Source organism: Eumetopias jubatus, unplaced genomic scaffold, assembly GCF_037043125.1.
Source record: "Eumetopias jubatus isolate StellerSeaLion01/CBP00866 unplaced genomic scaffold, mEumJub1_p1.0 scaffold_1, whole genome shotgun sequence".
Taxonomy (NCBI): Eukaryota; Metazoa; Chordata; class Mammalia; order Carnivora; family Otariidae; genus Eumetopias; species Eumetopias jubatus.
In genome coordinates, this window is record NW_028274807.1 from 105,611,859 (window position 1) to 105,631,675 (window position 19,817).

At 33.7% G+C, this 19,817-nt stretch overlaps 1 protein-coding gene across 1 annotated transcript in view; it reads right to left on the reverse strand.

Moving 5' to 3' along the window:
• Positions 1-19,817, reverse strand: part of LEKR1 (leucine, glutamate and lysine rich 1) — a 187,852-nt gene that overhangs the window by 81,965 nt on the left and 86,070 nt on the right. Inside the window, exons 5-6 of the mRNA XM_028103184.2 lie at positions 17,632-17,807; positions 8,203-8,388 (exon numbers count right to left, since the gene is read on the reverse strand). Of these exons, the coding sequence (XP_027958985.1) occupies positions 8,203-8,388; positions 17,632-17,807 (362 nt within the window). The remainder of the gene's footprint in view (positions 1-8,202; positions 8,389-17,631; positions 17,808-19,817) is intronic.

The following is a 19,817-nucleotide window of genomic DNA, read 5'->3' on the forward strand; positions in this document are numbered from 1 at the left end:
TGCTGAGGCTGAGGTCGAAGAGGTTGCTGCCTGTGTTCTCCTCAAGGATTTTGTTGGATTCCTGTCTCACATTTAGGTCTTCCATCTATTTTGAGTCTATTTTTGTGTGTGGTGTAAGGAAATGATCTTTACATATAAATAATTTTTCCTCTTCTGCTATTTCCCAAGCATAGACTCTCAAGAAGATTACTTGATCACAAACATTTCTGTGGGTTATAAAAATACATAATTTTTGTCATCAAAAGAAGGGAAACTTTATCATTAAAGTCTTTATACTAGTTTTTAAAAAAGGTGAATTTTTTGTTTATTTAATTATTAGTGATCAAGCATTTTGTGCTTATTATATTTCCGGTGTTTGTTTCTGTTTCTCAACCATTTGCCTATGTGGGGTCTTGGGAGTTTTCACACATAGTTAAATAAATTCTTTATATGGTATGGATAGTAACTCTCTCCATACATGATACACACATTTTTTGTCCATCTTCTATTTTTAGGTTGTTTGGCAGTTTTTAAAGTCAGAGATTTTGTATTTTTTATAGGCAAAATCTATCTTACGCTTTGTAATTTTTAAAGTGTTGCTTTGGATAAGCTCTGTATCCTTTTTTTGGTACTAGTCTTTCCTGTTATTTTTTTCTTACTTAATTTGAGGTTGATTTTGGAGTATTTGATTTGTTTTAGTTATCCCTATACCACTTACCACATAATTTTTCTTTTCCCCATTTGTTAATAATGATCCTTACCTTAAAATCTGATTCACCTTCTGAATTTGTTATTCTTTTTTTAAATTTAATTCTGTCATGTTAGTCACCATATAATCCATCATTAGTTTTTGATGTAGTGATCCATAATTCATTGTTTTCGTATAACACCCAGGGCTCCAGGCAGTATGTGCCCTCCTTAATACCCATCACCCGGCTAACCCATCCCCCTACACCCCTCCCCTATAAACCCTCAGTTTGTTTCTCAGAGTCCATAGTCTCTCATGGTTCGTCTCCCCCTCCGATTTCCCCCCCTTCATTTTTCCCTTCCTTCTCCTAATGTCCTCCATTCTATTCCTTATGTTCCACAAATAAGTGAAACCATATGATAACTGATTTCCTCTGCTTGACTTATTTCACTTAGCATAATCTCCTCCAGTCCCATCCATGTTGATGTAAAAGTTGGGTATTCATCCTTTCTGATGGCCGAGTAATATTCCATTGTATATATGGACCACATCTTCTTTATCCATTCATCTGTTGAAGGGTATCTCAGCTCTTTCGACAGTTTGGCTATTGTGGACATTGCTACTATGAACATTGGGTTGCATATGGCCCTTCTTTTCACTACATCTGTGGCTTTGGGGTAAATACCCAGTAGTGCAATTGCTGGGTCATAGGGTAGCTCTATTTTTATTTTTTTTCAGGAACCTCCACACTGTTTTCCAAAGTGGCTGTACCAACTTGCATTCCCACCAACAGTGTAAGAGGGTTCCCCTTTCTCCACAAACTTTCCAACATTTGTTGTTTCTTTGCCTTGTCAATTTTTGCCATTCTAACTGGTGTAAGGTGGTATCTCAATGTGGTTTTGATTTGAATTTGCTATTCTGTTCTAAAAATATACATTGCCATTTTTTAAAACTGCAACATACTCCTATAATAACATATTCTAAATATGCTAGGGCTAGGTGGCCAAACATGGTTCTTACTTTTCAGACTATTTTTAAAATATATTTTTCCCAAGATCTGACCCAAGAACAATTGACACCAAGGAACAGAAGCAATGAGAATTCATTCCAAGATCAACCAGTATTCAGGACCAGAGGAGGAGGTGGGGGGGTTAGGTAATATTATATATGTTATAGTTTCTTAAAAGAATATAAGATATCACATTCTCTAATGTTTTACTGTTCTTCTAAGAAATCATAATAGTCAAAGAAACTGCTTATTTCTAAGCCAGATTAAAAGGATGAAATAAAAGAAAGTCAAGAATGATAATCTTTGTTTTGAAGGAAAACTTGCACTTTTTTGGGGGGGCGGTGTGGGGAACAAGGGCAGGGGCAGAGGGAGAGGGAGAGAGTCTCAAGCAGACTCCACACTGAGCACAGAGCCCAATGCAGGGCTCAGTCTCACAACCCTGAAATCATGACCTGAGCCAAAACCAGGAGTCGGATGCTCAACCAATTGTTCCACCCAGGTGCCCCAAAACCTTGCATTTTGAAGAAAGTTATTTACAAGTGTGAAATGCATATTTTAGCAAATGTATCTTAAATTTGTCTTCCTCTTTTAAGTCTAAAATAAGTAGCATAGCATTTAGAGTTTTATTTTATTTATAACTTTAATTTTATAAATAGGTAATACACTTAAGGTGATTCAAAATATTTTTTTAAATATCATACAGTTGAAATTGTTACATTGACATTCATAATATAAATAGGCCTATAATATTCCCTTCTTTTAATATCTTTGTCTGATTTTGGTAACAGTGTTGCCTTGGCCTTGTAGATTGAGTTGGGAAGTAGTCCCCAGTTTTCAGTTGTTTAGAAAATACTGTATCAAATTAAGATCTTTTATTCCTTGAAAGTTGGTAGAACTTACTTGCAAAAAAATTTGGTCTTTTCTCTGTGAGAAGACATTGCTCCAATTTCTTTAATAGTTATAGGACCATTTAACTGCTTTGAATCTTGGTAAGATAAATTTTTCTAATAGTATGTCTATTTCATTTAAGATTTCAAAGTTGTTGGTGTAAGCTTGTTAACAGCATCCACTTTTATTTTATTTTTTTACTCTTTATCTGTAGTCATTGCTCCTCTTTCATTGCTTATATTTTTCATTTGTGTTTTCTCTCATCCTGTGATCAAACTTGCCAAAGGTCTACTTTGTTTAAAAAAATATTAATGCTTTATTTTGCTGATTGTCTTTATCATCTCTTTGTTTTCTACTTCACTGACTGCTGCTCTTATTTTTATTATTTTTTTCTTCTACATTCTTTGAGTTTGTTCTTTCCTTCTTATATGACTATTTAAAGCTATACATCTCCCTCAAAATACCTCTTTGGCTGTATCTCACGAGTTTTGATATAGTGTTTTTAATGTCATTCTTTAGGTATTTTACATTCATTATAATTTCTGCTTAAACCCAAAAGTTATTCAGCAGTGTATTTTTGTAAAACTGTGAATGAGACAAGGATGCCCACTATTACTCTTCTATTCAAGATTATACATGAAGTTCCAGCCAGTACATATATGTCATGAACCAAGGATTATGAGTGATCCAACTGAGGTCCAATGAAAAAAAGAGAAAAAACCAGAGAAAGAAAAATCTAACAAAAGCTTTCAGGAAAAAGAATAGTTACCTTCAAAGGAAAAAGGATCAGAGCTACAGTAGACTTCTCATTTGCAGTACTAAAAGCTAGAAGTCAGAGCATCTATAGTCTACTGAGAGGAAAGAACCCAAGAATCTTACACTTAGCTGAGATATCCATCAAGCTGAGAATTATTACATTTTGTATTTCTAAGGAACATTTATAACACTGATCATGTACACAACATAAAGGAAAGCTTAACAAATTCAAAAAGGTATTATAAGTCACATTTAGTCAGAATACCTCCAAGTTAAATAAATAAAAAGTAACTCCTTCCCCAAATAATTAACTACTTAGAAATTAAGAAATATACTCCTAGATAACCCTTTCACCAAAGAAAAAAATAAGAAATTAGAGTATTCAGATAGCACTGAAAAGGAGAATAATTCATATTAAAAATATGACAGAGAAAATTTTACCCAAAGGAAAACTTATTCCCTTAAATGTCTCTATTATTAAACAAAAAAGGATGAGAAATAAAAGAACTAAGTACTCCCTTCAGAAGTCTGAAAAATAAAAACATACAAACAAAACAAAAAGAAACTAGGGAGAGGAAATTAATAAATATAGAAGCAAAAAAGTAAATGTTATGGAAAATAAAATTAATGGAAAGCATAAAAAAATACAAAGGCTAGTTCTTTGAAAAGACTAAAAAACAAAGACTTCACAAGCTTGATAAATAAAAGATAAAAAAAAAATAGACAAAATTAAAAATCAGAAACCAGGCCTAGCCACAGATGGAGAAAATATTTAAAAATAAGAACATTTATGATATTCACTTAATTTTAATACAAAACTGATAAAATTAGTGCCCCCTAATAAAGAAACATTTATAAACCAATCTCACTTAATATACATGTACCAAATTTATAAATAAAATATAACCATGTAGGAAATGATATATTTAAAAAGTAAATGATGTAGGGCTTATTCCATGAGACCAAAGAAATTCAGGAAATTCAATAATACTAATCCATTTTACCAGTTGGTTAAAGGGGGAAAAAATGCTATTATATCAATAGATGCTGAAAGGCATTTAACAAAATCCAAAAGCATTTCATATAAAACATCTAAGTAAAATTGGAATAGAAGTAAAACGGTTAATTAAAAATAAATATTTACCAAAAACATCAAATATAATCCCAAGTGACAAAACACCAAATAATTTCAATTAAAATCAGGAAGTAGATGTGGATGCTCAATGTCATCATTATTATTTAACACAGTCTCAGTTCAAATGAATTTAAAAAGATATGAACAAGACAAGAAAATAAAATAACAGGTATAAACCCTGGAAAAAATAGATGAACTCTTTTTCAGGGGTGTTGGAACAGGTGATATAATTGTAGAAAATCCAAGAGATACTAGTAAAAAACGACTAGAATTAATATGAGGATTTTATAAAGTTGATGGACATAAGACAAATACACAAAAACCAATAGTCTTTCTTTATTCTATCAACAAATACCAAGATTTCCAATCTTCTTCCATCCTCTTAATTAAAACTGCTCTTGTTCCTAAAGCCCTGAAAACTGATGCTGGACAACTTGAGGGTAGCTTCAAAGAAATTGCCACAAAAGTCATGTACAGACAATCTTTGTGCCTGTTGCACTATGGGCCATTCAAAAGGATCACCAGAGACATTTAAATTACAAACCAGAAAAATTCATCTGATTCCCACAGCCTGATCCCAGTCTGTCTGAGGATGCTTCAAACCTGAGATCTGGAAATCTCTCTGGCAGTACTGGAGATTCAGACACTGGGTTTGTAATTTGCTCCAACCACGAACTTATATTTTTCTTTTGTTTCCATAAAAGTGACTCTTGTTATCTGATTGCTTGCTAAACAAAACAGTCTATATGATGGCTAACACCACCTGCTCCACAATTAAGGCCTTAAGTGACTCTCAAAAATAGCATTACATTATTAAACACTGAAATAACTCATTCATAAAGCAGTTCTCCAAAATAAAATGGCATTAGATATTTTAACTGCTGCACAGGGTGAACACGTGCCATCATAAAAACAGAATGCTATGTATATATTCCAGATTATCACAAAAATGTAACAGAATTGCTAAAAGATATAAATATTCAAATTGGCAATTTAAACAATCCCTCCCTCTCCTTTCAAGATTGGATAAATTCCTGGACTGGAGGAGGATTTTAGCCAACTATCAAAGGTCTCTTTATTGGGATTCTTTTTCTCATAATAATTTTAATCATGTTTCTCTGTTTTTTTCCAGTGTCTCTCCACCTGGTGCCAAGACTCCTTCACTGCCATAAGATCAAGCCGACAGATGACCCTTTCTACTCAAGGAGATTTCATATATGTTGTCTACCTTGGATTCAGCTGTCTCTGCCTTTCATAATGCCTACATCCCCAACTGACTAATGTTGACCCCAAGGTAGGGACATCTCTACGCCCCTATTCATCAGGGAAAAGTTACAGAAGATAAAACCTTTCACCCTCAGCAACCTTAAAAATTTAAGTGAAAACTGTTCAGGGGATAAATGATGAGGAGAACAAAGGCAAGAGAAATGCAGCTAAAATAGTCTCCTTACAACTTGCAGGTTGCTGATAAATCCGAGACATGCAGAGTGTGACATTCCTCAAGGCACTCATGGCTGCCTTACTGTTGATGTTTCATTGAAGACTAAAAGCAACTTTATCTTAATAATAGCTAGCCCTCCAAGATCCTGGAGACCTTGCTTTTAACATGCACAAATTCCTTAGAGACTATCCCTAACTCCCACTAACTAAAGGGTATATAACCCGTTAGTCCTCACAATCCCAGTGCAGCTCTTTCTGCCCATGGTCCTGTCCCTGTACTATAATAAAAACACCTTTTTGCACCAAAAAAACCCAAAAACAAAAACAAAAAAACAAATATCAAGAAGCTGAAATAGAGAAAATAGTCCATTTATAGTAGATGCAAAACTGATAGTCATAAACTTAACAAAAATGACAAAGAAACATATTCAAATAAAACTATGAAATCATTTGAAAACAAATTTAAAGAAATGAAAGGACATATTATATTCTTGAATGAGGACTTTGATAATATTAAAAAGACTTACTATCACTAAAATGTCAATTCTCCAAAATTTACTATATAAATATAATGCAATTCCAGCTAGAATCCCTGTTCGGATTAGAATTAAATGAATTACCTTAATGTATATGTGGAAGAATAACTGCTTATGAATATGTAGAGAAAAACTTGACTACGTATCTATTTAGAGTCTTTGGATTAGAAGTAAATAAAAGATCTTAAAAAGTTCAAATGAAAGAATAACTCCTCCAAATATGTATTTAAAAAGAACAGTAGAGAGAGACACCAGCTATGAGAATATGCTCTTTCGTCACTATATTCAAATGAATATGTATTAGTGGTATATTAAATAAATTAGGGGAAAAGACAGAACACAGTAATCAATGCTAGCATATATAAAATTTTAACATACGACAGATGATAGTTCTATTCAGTGGAAAGGATGGATTATTTAATATATAATACTGATACAACTGGTTATCCATTTGGAAAGAATAAAACTAGATCCCCACATCTCACACCATATAAAAAATAAATCTTACATGTACTAATGACTTAAATGTAGGAAAACTCAGGAGACTATCTGTATAATTTAAGAATGGGAGGCGCTATTTTAACCAAAAACTAACCCGAAATAGTAAGACAGTAATTTGATCATACCAAAATGAAAAACTTTGATATGGTGAAATTTACCATACAAAGTCAATAGACAAATTATATGTTAGAAAAAAATGAATATAAATTATAATTACTATACTTACAAACTGCTTTTAAAAATTATCAAGGAAAATTCCAATAATGCAATAGAAAATTGGCAAAATCTATAAATAGGCAATCCACAGAAGGGAAAATTAGAATGTCTGATATCTGCTCCAAGTTCATGTAATGAATCCTTATTTTCCATTCCAACACCAGTTTCTTTCCAGATTTCCTAGTCTGTGGTATGTTCCCACTCCCAAGAAAAGAGGTTCAGAGTCCTCTGTGACATCCTTCTCTCCCTGGCTACTCAGTCAGGTGTTTATCTCCCTAGTCTGAGTAGTCTGCTCAATCCTGATTCTGTCTTAGCCTTCCCATTGTGGCCATAAAGAGGACCAAAGAGACATACTAAGACAACCATGAGTCCTGCAATCTGACTAGGTTTGCTTTCACTTCCTGCCATTTACCAGCTATGTGAAAACAGGCATGTTACCTTTCTAGGCTTTTTTCTCTCCTCTGCAAGATGGGATAATTATATCTGTTTTCACGGTCACTGTGGGAATTGACAGAAGTAATTTATATACAGTGCACATTAGGACCTAAAATATGTTAGTTCCTTTTCTACTTCAGTTTCTTACAGTTAGTCTAGGCCTGGGTTACCAGCAAAGATAGTTTCTAAATGGCTACTTGGATCCAACTGCTTGATGTTTGGAACACCTCCAATCACTGCTAATAGCTCAATTTTGCTAAAACACTGCTTGTATTATATCATTCTCCAGATTACCAATTTTCAACAATTCCTACTGCCTCTAGGGAAAAGTACAAATTCCAAAGCCTTAGTGCCAAGACACTTATTCATCTGAGGTAGAAATTTAAAACTTTGCCCAAGGTGCCCAAAACACAATTTTTAATATTTTCATTTGGGAAAATGAAAGAGTATATTCACTTAAGTCTCATCACTCTAAATAGCAGAATGGGAAGGGAAGATAGTAAACATTGATCACAGACACAGTTATTGACATAGTTACTAATTTTGCAACACAAACTAATTAAAGCAAGATTTTATTATGGCTAGTTGCTAACAGCAGCAAAAAATAATTCTCTTTTACCTAGTACTTCTTTTTGCAAGTCATGGCATCTGGTTTGCAAGTTTACTTCCTGTTGTTTGGATGTCTGAATCTGCTGAGACCTCAACATGTCTGCATCTGACAACAATTTCAGATTTTTCATTTCCTCTTCAAGGCATATCTTATTTCTCTGGGACACCGTCAAACTTTTCTTTAGTATCTCTATTTCTGTAAGGAAAATGTAAAGTTTACAAATACACAAAATTGAATCATAAATCATTTCCCCATAGAATGATTATTTCCTTTTAGAAAATTAATAGTTGAAAGTCAAGATGACTTCTCTGTCAGCATAATGACACCTAACCAAAAAAATTTAAATTTAGTAGTTATTCTGAAAAAAGAAATAAGAAAAACGATTATATTGCTAAATGATGTATGAAAACTTTTAGTAGTTTAGCCTTTAAATTGTATTAAATGGCAATCCATCCTGCTTTTCAAATATTCACATAAATGAGTAACACAATATCTGCATAATGTTCTGAGTTTTATTGAAATTAAATTGTTTTCTTGGCAACATGATTTAGAAAAGTAAATTTAAATGTGCTAGCATGAGCTGGTTGGGTGGCATTTCTAGGAGAATAACTAGGGTACATTCTATACAAATTATGAAGAAAGGCAGTAGGGATGGAGAGGAATAAAATGATGCAGTGTCTAAAACTAATAAATTTATGGGCAGAAAGTATTAGTTAATATACCTTAATGATTCTAATAATACTCTGTGGCCTCAAAATGAGACCAGAATTTCATTATAGCAATCACTTGTCATTATTCTATCTACTTAGATTAAGCTTAATAAAAATATGCCTTCATAGCATTATGTAGATTTAAATGTGCTAATTTTATATAATTTTGTGAGAAATGCATGGAGCATATTATCCTTCAGAATAATTATCAAGCTCTCCCTTAATCAGTCTCTTCAGCACTACTGTCTTAAACCAGTATTAAAACATTTAAAGAACCACACAATGATAAAATACTATAAAATTTGTACAACCACAATTAATTTGAATTGATGAGGATATGATCTACATGCAAATCTGGACAGTCTGCTTTTTCAGAGAGTTCACTTGGAATCCCCTTCCTTGGTTAGCTTGTCCTGGGCCATGTGATGGGTTTAGCACGTGACTGGGTATCAGAGGAGTTTGGCTTGGTCTTGGAGCCACCATGGCAGAAATAGCAGCCACAGGGGCGAGTGAAAACCAGAATCAGAGATCCATAAAACAGACATGGCAGCAGAGGCAATATGGCTGGCAAGTGGTTACAGGAGAAGTAAAGTGGTAGGCTAGACAGAACACAGAGAAGAGAACATGCCTTAAAGGATGGTGATGGATAGGATTAGGAATGTGGTCCAAGGAGAGAAAAGCAAAATATCTTTCTGTGGGTAAAGAGTATGACGGGAAGAAAACATGACCTTTAAGACAGATCTAGGGCATGAGCACAAGGGGTCTAGCATTTTCTTCACTTTTAATTATTGCTCAAAATGGAAAACCTGGTGGGGCGCCTGGGTGGCTCAGTCAGTTAAGTGTCTACCTTCGGCTCAGGTCATGATCCTGGAGTCCCGGGATCGAGCCCCACATTGGGCTCCCTGCTCAATGCGGAGCCTGCTTCTCCCTCTGCCCCTCACCCCACTCATGCTCTCTCTCCCAAGGAAATAAAATCTTTTTTTAAAAAAAAGGAAAACCTGGAGAAATAAATTGAAAAAGACCAAATAAGTAAGGTTTTCTATATTCCAATGATTACTTTATATGGAAATCTTTTTCCTAGAAATAACTATATGCTTCTAAATACTTATGGATATGTACCCATTTGTACAAGGAAAACTGATCACACACTAGTGCATAAAATTTTTAAAGAAGAGGGTTTTAAAAAATATGGAGGTTGCAGTTTTTCTTCATGCCTAAAAAGTCTTGCGTATTTCTGTATCCATAAAGGTGGCTCCTTGTGCTGAATAAATTGTATCCTATCCTAATCATATCTATGTTTAAGTCAGAATGACACTGCAGAGGAGCCTGCACATGCTGTCACCTATTTTTCATTTGCCAGAATGATACTGCTTAGGTTAGTAGGCTGACTCTGTAAGTGTACACTACTATCTGTCTAAAATAACTACTCATGTCAACATGACTTTCTATCTGACATTAAAAGAATAAAAATCTGCAATACAAATTTATTTGTGAAATATATTCTAACACATGGAAAAGTACAGCAAGATTTCCAAACTAACAGGAGCTGTGTTTCTAACATGGAATTAGGAGAGTAAACTCAATGAATTTGGAGAGAATTAACTCACCCTTGGCAAATTACACATCCCTCTTGTTTGGCAATCCTACTGTCAAATATTCAATCCTACATTCATCATTCTACAACTTCGTATCTGTCAGTCATGTGTCCCAATTTGGAGTTCAGAAGTTATGATCTCCACCAGGTTAACCTATTCTGGCCATTGTACCCACCTTGTGTTTCCCCTGTCTCAGCACCCCCACGGAGAAGGTCCTCCTAACCTCATTCATTTGGCCTGCCACTGCCCATATGCTACCACGGCCTAGAAATCTTTTCTGACCCAATCTGGAAGTGACTTAGATCTTCCTAGAACTTGCTCCAATTTACACCATTTTTACTGCACTGATCATATGTATACATATGATCAACTATTAGACTGTAAGTTATTTTAGGCCAGAGATAATATCTTAATTTTTATTCCACCCATAATTATTACCAGTGATGTCCTAGAAATAACAGGAGCTCAATAGATAGTTACCAAATGAGTAAAGTCATTATTGAGCAAAACTTCTAAGTAGTTTCTGATATACTAGTTGAACATCCTGAATATTTTTTTTTGTCTTACCTTACCTTCACTTCATAGGCAAGCATTTTGAGCCCCAGATTATTTAATGTCAGACTAGATAAAGCAATAAACACACACAAGCAATTGTGTGTTTTAATAGGATAAGCAAATAGGCCTATTCTATCCCCAATTTCTTCAATTTTACGAAAAATGTGGACTACATTTCTAAACCTAATTCAGAACCTGAATTTTAAAAGTTCAAGAGCTATTCAATCAAGTTACTTTGAGAATGGAAGCAAACTGATTATACACTTAAAATATCCTACCTTTAGTGTGGTGATTCTACACTAAAAATATTTTTTTCCTGAAATTTCTCTTATTAAAATAGGTGTGCTCTGGTTTAAGAAAACCTAATCTATGACATTTGAACTTAAAAAAGTCTTGATTACATAAAGAGAAAGCCACTCATTAGAGGGGTAAGAAATATTTCACTCATATCTGCTATTCAATAATTAACATACTTTGTCAGCAAGAAAATATTAAGCAATGCGTTTTCTAGGAATATTGTTTCTGTTTTGGACTTTGATTTTAAACCTAAATTTTAATGTGCAAATCTTTTAAAGTATCTCGAATAATGTTGTGCAATGTTTATGTGGTTCATGATATTTATTAATTTGTTAGGGCTGCTGTAACAAAGTACCACAGACTGGGTAGCTTAATCAACAGAGATTGCTTTTTTCACAGTTCTGGAGGCTAAAAAGTCTGAGATCAAGGAATCAGCTGGGTTGGTATCTTCTGAGGGCCACGAAGGATGGATCTCTTCCAGGCCTTTCTTCTTAGCTTGTAAATGGCCATCTTCTTCCTGTGTCTTCAAGACTCTTCCCTCTGTATGTGTCTGTTTCCAAATTTCCTCTTTTTTTTTTAGAAACACCAATCATATTAGATTAGAGCCCACCTACTTAAATTTATTTCTTTAAGGACCCTAACTCTAAATACAGTTATATTCTGAGGGATTGGGACTTCAATATATGAATTTGGGGGAGTGACAAAATTCAGTAAATAACACTACATTTTAGAATATAAATTGGCATTTAGATTGTGATTACAAATATGCCAAAAATAAATGAGCATGTGTTGGACTAGAAGATAAAGTGGGAAAATGAAAACAATTATGTTAGGATAAAGGAATTAGGATTATGAATTAGGAGGTTATTTTACTTCTTATAAAAATGTTTCATGTTTTTGTGTCTTTTCAATTGAAGAACTATGCCATGCACAATCAACTCACCCCATAATGATATATCCATGTAGATCACAAATAAAAGCTGGTATTTAAAAAAAAAAGTATTTATCATGTAAAATGCTTGTAATACTGTCAAAGTTTATAGATAATATAGGTTTTTAGATTTAGACTAAGTATTATATAATGTTAGCTAATGTAAGTACAATTATTAGTTTTAATCTGATATAATCAATTTCTGTATCTTGATAAGATTTTTCTGTTCTTCTTAGTCCTGTTAGCTTAGCCACGTGGACTTAAAATTATTTTAGGTTATTATGTTTTTAGGAAACCTCCACAATTTTAGACATTCTAATAGATGTGTATTTCATTTCATTATGTTATAATTTCCATTTCCCTAATTGGCTAATGATGTTAAACAATTTTTCATGTGCTTTTTCCATCTGCATATCCTCTTCGATGAAATTTTTGCTGATATAATTTGCCCATTTCCTAATGAGTCTGTTTATTTAAAATGTAGAGTTTTGAGAGTTTTTCATGTATTCTAGATAAAAGTCCTTTGTGTGGTCCACAAATATTTTCTCCTGATCTGTAACTTGCCTCTTCATCCTCTTAACAGGGTCTTTCACAGAGCAAAACTTAATTTTGTTGAGGTTCTATTTATCAAGTTTTCCTTTTATGTATCATACTTTTAGTTCAAGTCTGAGAATATCAGGTCCCAAAGATTTTCTAGTTTTCTAGTTTCCTTTAGATCTATGATCCATTTTGAATTAATTTTTGTATAAGGCACATGGTTTTGGTCAAGCATTCTTTTTTTTTTTTTTGCCTATGGGTAACCAATTACTCTAGTAATTACTCCAGTTACTCCACTGTCTCTGTTATTACTTTCAATCTGTTAAAAAAAAAGGGGGGGGCTAGGCTGTCCTTCCTCCACTGAACTGCTTGCTTACCTCTGTCAAAAATCAGTTTAGCATACTTATGTGGGTCTAAATTTATATATATAAATATATTTAATATATTAAAATATATTAATATATTAATAAATATATTTATATTTATAAATATATTTATCAGATAAAGGGCTAGTATCCAAAATCTATAAAGAACTTATCAAACTCAACACCCAAAGAACAAATAATCCAGTCAAGAAATGGGCAGAAGACATGAACAGACATTTCTCCAACTGGCCAACAGACACATGAAAAAATGCTCAACATCACTTAGCATTAAGGAAATACAAATCAAAACCACAATGAGATACTATCTCACACTGGTCAGAATGGCTAAAATTAACAAGTCAGGAAACAACAGATGTTGGCAGTGATGCGGAGAAAGGGGAACCATCCTACACTGTTGGTGGGAATGCAAGCTGGTGCAGCCACTCTGGAAAACAGTATGGAGGTTCCTCAAAAAGTTGAAAATAGAGCTACCCTAGGACCCAGCAATTACACTACTGGGTATTTACCCCAAAGATACAAATGTAGTGATCCAAAGGGGCACGTGCACCCCAATGTTTATAGCAGCAATGTCCACAATAGCCAAACTATGGACAGAGCTGAGATGTCCATTGACAGATGAATGGATAAAAAAGATGTGGGGTGTGTGTGTGTGTGTGTATATGTATACACACACACACACACACACACACACACATATATACATACAATAGAATACTATTCAGCCATCAAAAAAATGAAATCTTGCCATTTGCAATGACGTGAATAGACCTAGAGCGTATTATGATAAGTGAGATAAGTCAATCAGAGAAAGATAATCATATGAATCTCACTGATATGTGTAATCTAAGAAACAAAACAGAGGATCATAAGGGAAGAGAGGAAAAAATAAAACAAGATGAAACCAGAGAGGGAGACAAACCATAAGAGACTCTTAAATCATAGGAAACAACCTGAGGATTGCGGGCAGGGACGGGGATGGGGGGATGGGGTAACTGGGTGATGGACATTAAAGAGGGCATATGATGTAATGAGCACTGGGTATTATATAAGACTGGTGAATCACTGACCTTTACCTCTGAAACCAATAATATATGTTAATTAATTGAATTTAAATTTAAAAATATATAAAAAAAGAAAAAATAAATAAATGGAATACCATACCATAAAAATCAGTTCAGCCTATGCATGTGGGTCTAAATTTATATATAGAAATATATTTTATATTAGTTTTATATTAATAAATATATTTAAACTATAAGAACATTAATTTTCTTCCCTTATTTAAGGCTACAAGCCTGCCACAAGGAATACTTCTTTAGGATAAATGTGTGGACATACGTTTTTACTTGCAGGAGGGCATCAATACCAAAGAGAAAAATTTCAAGGATCATTGGATATGTGTATATTTAGTTTTATAAAAAATACCTGTCAGATCTTTTTTCAAAGTGGCTATAACATTTTATACTCTCACTTATTTGCATAAGAGTTCCAGTTGCTGTCCTTCCTCACCAACATCTACTGTTTTAAATCTTTTTCATTTTAACCAATTTGGTGGGTATATACTATTGACATCTGCATTTCCCTTTTGACCAATAACGTTGAGCACTTTTTCATGTCCTTATTGGTCATTTGTATGTGTTTCCTTGTAAAGTGTCTGCTTTTGGCCATTTTTGATTGGATTTTTTGGCCATTTTTGATTGGATTTTTTGTCCTTTTGTTACTGACTTGTCAGTGTTCTTTATGTAGGCTGGACAGCTGTTCTTTGTCACATGTTTTTTTTTTTTAGGTATCTTTTCTGTGTGTGGCTTACCTATTCATTTTCTTAACAGCATCTTTTGATGAATAGAAGTTTTTAATTTTGATAAAGTCTAACACATCAATTTTTGGTATTTTTCTTACTTCTATGCTCTATCTAATAAACCTTCATTTACTACCAATTCATGAAGACATTTTGCTCTATTTCTTCTTCGATAGTTTTAGCTTTTATATTTAGTTTTACAATTTATCTTGAATTAATTTCATGTACAATGTAATGAAGGAGTTGAGGTATATTTTCCCATATGGGTATTTAGTTGTTCTATTACAATTTGTAGAATTTCTTAGAGAAATGAAAATACTTTGTATGATACTATAGAATAGTATACAGTATAGATACTGTAGAATTTCTTTCTCCCATTGGATTGTTTTGGCACATTTGTCAAAAGTGAAATAATCATACAAATAGGATCATTTACCTGGCTATTTTGTTCCAGTGATCCACTGATGATCCATATGCCATTATGCATATAAATCTTAGAGACAGGTGACATTAATTCTCCACTGTTTGGACACTTTTAAAAGAGTCACTTTTTAGTTTATTATCTTTTTAGCTTTGTCTTTTTGTATTTATTTTTTAGTGGTTGCTTTATGAGTTATATATCCTTTTTAGTCTACATATATATATTGCATTATATCACATAAAATACAAAAAGAGTGCAACCATTTGGGTCTATTTACTCCTTCTCTCCATCCTTTATGTTCTAGCTGTCATAAGTTAAATCAACATACTTTATAAAACCCACATATAATAATTCCTACTTTAAATAAGAATATACAATTTTTTTAAATTCAAAGGAAAGAAGTCTTTTTTACTTACCCATATTTATCACTTATGGTATATTTTAATCCATCCTAAGGGCCCTGGGGTTCTGTTCATTTTTTTTCAATGTTTATCTCTGTTCTTCAAAATGAATAATTTCTACTGATCTCTCTTAAATTCACCAGTTCTTTTTTCTATAATCACAATATGCTATAGAAGTCTATCCAGTAAATTTTTATTTCAGATATTGTATTTTTCCATTCTTGAATATCCAATTTTTAATAGTTTTCTGAGATATTCTATCTTTTCACTCATTACTAGCTTATTTTCCTTTATGTCATTAAACATAGTTAACAGCTAATTTGAAATCCTGGTTAGTTACTTCTATCACCTGGATCAACTCAGGGTTGGTCTCTGCTGACTAATCTCTTGAGTATGGGCCATGTTTTCCTGTTTCTTCCCATACCAAGAAATTTTGGGTTGTATCCTGAACATTGGGGATGTTATGTTATGGAGACCCTGAATTGTTATGTTCCTCTAAAGGGTAGTGATTTTGACATTGTTTTATTTTAACAAGCAGTTAACTTGGCTGAACTCAAACTGTAAAATATGTCTCCCCTTGGGTAAGCAGCAGCGAAAATATCAATTATTTTGGCCTTTGATGGGTTATTTCAAGTCTTCCCTGTGCACATGTATTTCAGGAATAGGCCAAAGATTTGGAAAGAGCTTACATGCAAACTCTGAGCTCTTCCTCTCTGATCATCTCTTTTCTGGAATATTCTTTCTCAGAGGCTGCCTTAATCTATGTCCTCCAATCTTCAAGCCAAAAGACTATAGATTTATATCAGAGTTTTAGCTTCCCTGCATGGAACACACTGTACCCTGCCCTCAATCTAATAGCCTTAAACAAACAAACAAAAATAAAAACCAAACCCCAGGGAATTCACCCAGTTCCATTCTCTTCTTTTAACTAAAAAAAATTCATAGCCTTTTAAAAAAATATGTCAGTTTTAGGTTCATAGTAAAATTAAGCAGAAAGTACAGAGAATTTCCATATAAATTCTGTCTTCACACATGCATAGCCTCAAAATCCTGCACCAGAGTGGGACATTTCTTATAATCAGTGAACCTACACATCATATTCACCCTCAAATCCTTAGTTTATATTAGGATTCACTCTCGATGTTTATATTCTATGGGTTTTGACAAATGTATAAAGACATGTATCCACCATTGTAGTATCATACAAAATATTTTCATTGCTCTAAGAATCTTCCATGCTCAACCTATTCTTCCCCTCCCACCCTGGCAAAAACAGATTTCTTTACTATATCTATAGTTTTACCCTTTCCAGAATGTCATTTAGTTAGAATCATATAGTATGTAGCCTTTTCACTCCAGGTTGGCATCTTTCACTTAGCAATATGCATTCTTTCAATATTTGACATTCCCTCTGTTATGTGCTTGGTTTTGGTCACTCTCCAGTGTTTTTAAGTCGTTATTCTGTCCAGAATTTATCAGTTATCTGAGGGAAGGCTGATCCGACATAAAATACTAAATCATGAACAGAAGAAAAAGTTTTAAAATACAAATTGGCACATTTAACAGTAATAAACAGACTTCTGGTCACAGCTCAAGATAGATGTATCATGGTTTATTTTAGATCGGCCTATAATTATTGAATTTTAGGGCTCAAAGAAGTCATAATGGCCAGCCAGTTTACCAACCAACAACAAATTTAAAAGTTGATCATAAGTCCCATCAGATAAAATGAAGGATTATTTCATTACTTATGATGTACAATATAGCAAAAAAAAAGATGATTACATTCTAAATATATACAACAAACCTGTCAAGGCTGTTTCACTTATGGATTTAATTTGTAGAAAAACTTCTCCTTTCAGTGAAGTCCAGTTTTGAAAATTATCATATACTTCATTTTTAATACTGGTTAGCTCCCTTTTAGTAAAAGTAAGTAATGAAAGAGTCTTATTCCAGAAATATTTGTACTCCACCAATCTTTGACTGTAAAATAGTTTAAAAAATTAGAAATTTTTAAAATAGCAAGCATAACAAATATTTCTTTGAAAAAATGGTTTTCTTTGAAAAATGGTTTGAGAATGACCATATAATCTACTGTCTAAATGGAGACAATTTTGAATGTAAAAGGAGGTGCTATTTGTATTTTGCTGAGATGACAGATATAAACTGGAACCATCCCAGGAAAACAGGTATATGGTCACCCCAACTCATTTCCATTATTTTAACTATAAAGAAAGACAGCTAACTTTTTCATACACATTAATTCAATTAATGTTTTAAATTCATTCAACAGTAAATACTTAGTGAAGAAAATTAGGTCAAAGTGACTTAATCACAGAGCCAAAATGAGAATCTCAGATTCTTAGACAGTATTCTTGCTACATACCATGGTTCTCCAGGTATGTATAAAACCTAGGATAATAAAGAATACCTTTTAAAGTGATTGATCTAGTGCTTTTGCTTCGTGAAATGTCACAGTTCAAAAGTAATCACAGATTTTCTGCAATCTCAGTGATTTTATTACTTCAGATGTTCTGGCTATAATTTACCTAATAATCAAAAAAGATTCAGGCATAGATCTGGGAGTTATTAGCAAAAAAATGATGACTGAAGCCATGGAATTGTAATTATTTGGTTAATAATTATCTTCCTGAATGGACTAAATCTATAATGCAGAGACTACATCTGTCTTATTCATCACAGTTTCCCAAGCACCTAGCACAGTACCTACCACATAATATATGCTCAACAAATACTGATGAATGAATGAGTAAAAATAATAGATCACCCAGCTGGAGGAATGAAGAAGTAAGAAGTGCTGAGGATAAGACACTGGATAACACTAATGTTTTATGGGACTAAAACAGAAAAGAATCTCTCAAAAAAAAACGAGGGAGTAAAAGAGAAGAAAAACCAAAAGAATTAATATCTGAAATCCAAGAAATAAGAGAATTTAAACAAAAAAGTAGTGGTCAGTGTTTAAGCCTTCAGATAAAGGCTGAACAGAGTGCACTGTATCTGGAATTAAGGAGGCCTCTGGTGATCTCAGAGAGAGGCATTAGGTAGGAAAGAACAGAGAAACAAAGCAGAAGTGACAAAACAGGTGATACCAGCAATCAAGAACTTTGACTTAAGTGGCAAGAAGAGAAAGAGGAAAATACAGAGTAGAATGGTTTGTTAAGACAGGAGACACCTGAGTGTGCACACAGCTAAGTAACAATACAAGTACAGTCAGAGGCTAAATAAAAACACAGAAAAAAGATGTAGTCAATTTCTTGTGCAAAGTCCTAGAAAGGACAGAGGTAGGGCAGAGGCTGAAAGATTAGCCTTTGTCAGGAAAATGGGTGGCGTCATTCTACTGGTAACTAAGGTCCACCTGAGTGATGAGAAGCCACAGGAGATGCCTCTATCAGCCTGCAGAGCTGGGAGCTAAGAGAGATGCTAATTTCAAAAAACAGAGGAGGAGTCAAAATAGATCACTTAATCAAGGGGGCCAAAAGTGAGAATGGGAAGTCTGAATGTAGAACCAGAAACTGGTAAGACAGGGAGACAAGAGCTATGAACTAAGTCAAGGTCAAGGGGCTAATGGTTTGGTGTAAGGCAGCTCCTGAGAGTAAGCCATGTGCATGGGAGTCAGGGCTTACAAGAATATTTAACAGAAAAAAAGACTGGGTGTGGATTCAAGGGCTTCTGTAGGGAGAAAATTCAAGCTTGTTAGCCAAGAGCAGATCCATATTCTATGGAGTCTAAATCTTATATGATTAGTGGTGAGTGGGAGGAGAGCTTCCTTGAAAAAAAGAATATAAGAATGATATCTACATGAGGCACCTAGGTGGTTAAGTGACTGACTCTTGATTTAGGCTCAGGTCATGATCTCAGGGTTGTGAGATTGAGCCCCACCTCTGGCCCCGTGCTAGGTGTGGAACCTACTTAAGATTCTCTCTCCCTCTCCCTCTGCACCCCCACTCTCTCTCAACCATTCTCTAAAAAAAA